General features: G+C 55.9%; 1 protein-coding gene across 3 annotated transcripts in view; it reads left to right on the forward strand.

Annotated features, from left to right (window-relative positions):
• The first annotated feature begins 993 nt into the window (after positions 1–993).
• Nup54 (nucleoporin 54) overlaps positions 994–1405 on the forward strand; it is a 36688-nt gene continuing 36276 nt past the window's right edge. For all 3 annotated transcript variants that reach the window (XM_010619871.3, XM_010619872.3, XM_010619873.3), the window contains exon 1: positions 994–1145. In XM_010619871.3, the coding sequence (XP_010618173.1) occupies positions 1079–1145 (67 nt within the window). In that variant the 5' untranslated portion in view covers positions 994–1078. The remainder of the gene's footprint in view (positions 1146–1405) is intronic.

Raw genomic sequence — 1405 nt, forward strand, 5'->3', positions numbered from 1 at the left:
GCTTTTCTATATTCTGATTTCACTCTACACACATATTCTTTGCACCTCTCTCATCTTCCCAGTTGTACTGGGCCAAAGTGTGTGCTACATGACTGATGGAATTATGCGGAACCTTACCAAAATTAAGCCATGCAGTTAGTGTTTACTACTTTAACTTTTTCACTGAGATAGTCTCTTTAGACTAGTTTAACATATATATTATTTATTTATTCTTTCCTTTTCTTTTCCGGTACAGGGTATGAACTCAGGACCTTGCGCTTGTGAGGCAGGCACGGCGCCATTGAGCTAAATCCCCAGCTCCCCATTCTTCTTTTCATTTTTTTGGTTTTTTTGAGACAGGGTCTCACTACGTAGTTGAGACTGACCTGGAACTCACTACGCAGCCTAGGCTGGTCTCGAATTTACAATCCGCCCGCCTCAGTCTCCCGAGTGCTGGGATTACAGGCGTGCGCGTCCGCTTTTTAAAATGTGACTCTGGAGGTTCAAAAGTAGTCCCTAGAGCTTACCAGCCAGGCATCGTTGAGGACACCGCTTAGCAACTCTAAGCTTCTGTCTTACCTCACCTGTGAACCGGGCCCATAACTGCCTGCTAGATAGGGGAATTTCTTAGGACCCGAGGAGGCGCTTTCTTCATTCTCGCCCGGCCTGCTCAGTGCCCTGCTCGGGGATTGCAAGCGTACTCTAGACCCAGCCTCTTTTTCTCCGATCGATTCTTCCCCTGTACACCGAAACAGCTGCGGAGGAAATTAAAATATGCGAAGTGCGCCCAGTGAACCCGGCGTGGGGCCACCTCCCCACCGCTGTCGCTTCAGCGCGTCTCTTTCTGCTGGGCTGCGTTCCCCCTAGGCAGGGCGCCTCAGCAGCCCAGCTCGGGATCCTCCCCGCGTGGGTCCGCTAGACTTTTCCGGAGCCTACTAGCACCTCACTCCCCCCAGGGAAGCCACCCCCTCACCGGAAGTGAGCGGGTCCGAGGGCGTTCCCGTCCGACCCAATCTTGGGCGGAACGCCGTGGCACGCGGACGGGTTCTCCGCGGGACGGAAAAGGAGTGCGCACTGACCAAAGCGCTTCTCCCGCGACATGGCCTTCAATTTTGGCCCTCCCTCAGGTACCTCAGGCGCCACTGCAGCCACTGCAGCACCTGCGGGTGAGTTCTCCCTTTAGGACTCCGTTAAGAGGGGAAGAAGACTTTGGTCGGCCCCTTCAGTCTTAGATTTTGCGGCGTGTGCATGGTGGGGTCTCCCGACCGCGCAAAAGACTTTGGGGGCACTGGAAAAAGGCGGGCGGCCGCGTAATGGGTTCCTGAGGAGGCCGCGGGGTGTCAGACCCGGCTCGGGGTTCGCCGCCGGGTGTTCCCGGAGGGGCCCCATTCTCCCGCGGCTGACTTCCCGCCGCTGGGGGGTCGAC

The sequence above is a fragment of the Fukomys damarensis genome, unplaced genomic scaffold, assembly GCF_012274545.1.
Source record: "Fukomys damarensis isolate Sample0158 unplaced genomic scaffold, DMR_v1.0_HiC HiC_scaffold_32, whole genome shotgun sequence".
Taxonomy (NCBI): domain Eukaryota; kingdom Metazoa; phylum Chordata; class Mammalia; order Rodentia; family Bathyergidae; genus Fukomys; species Fukomys damarensis.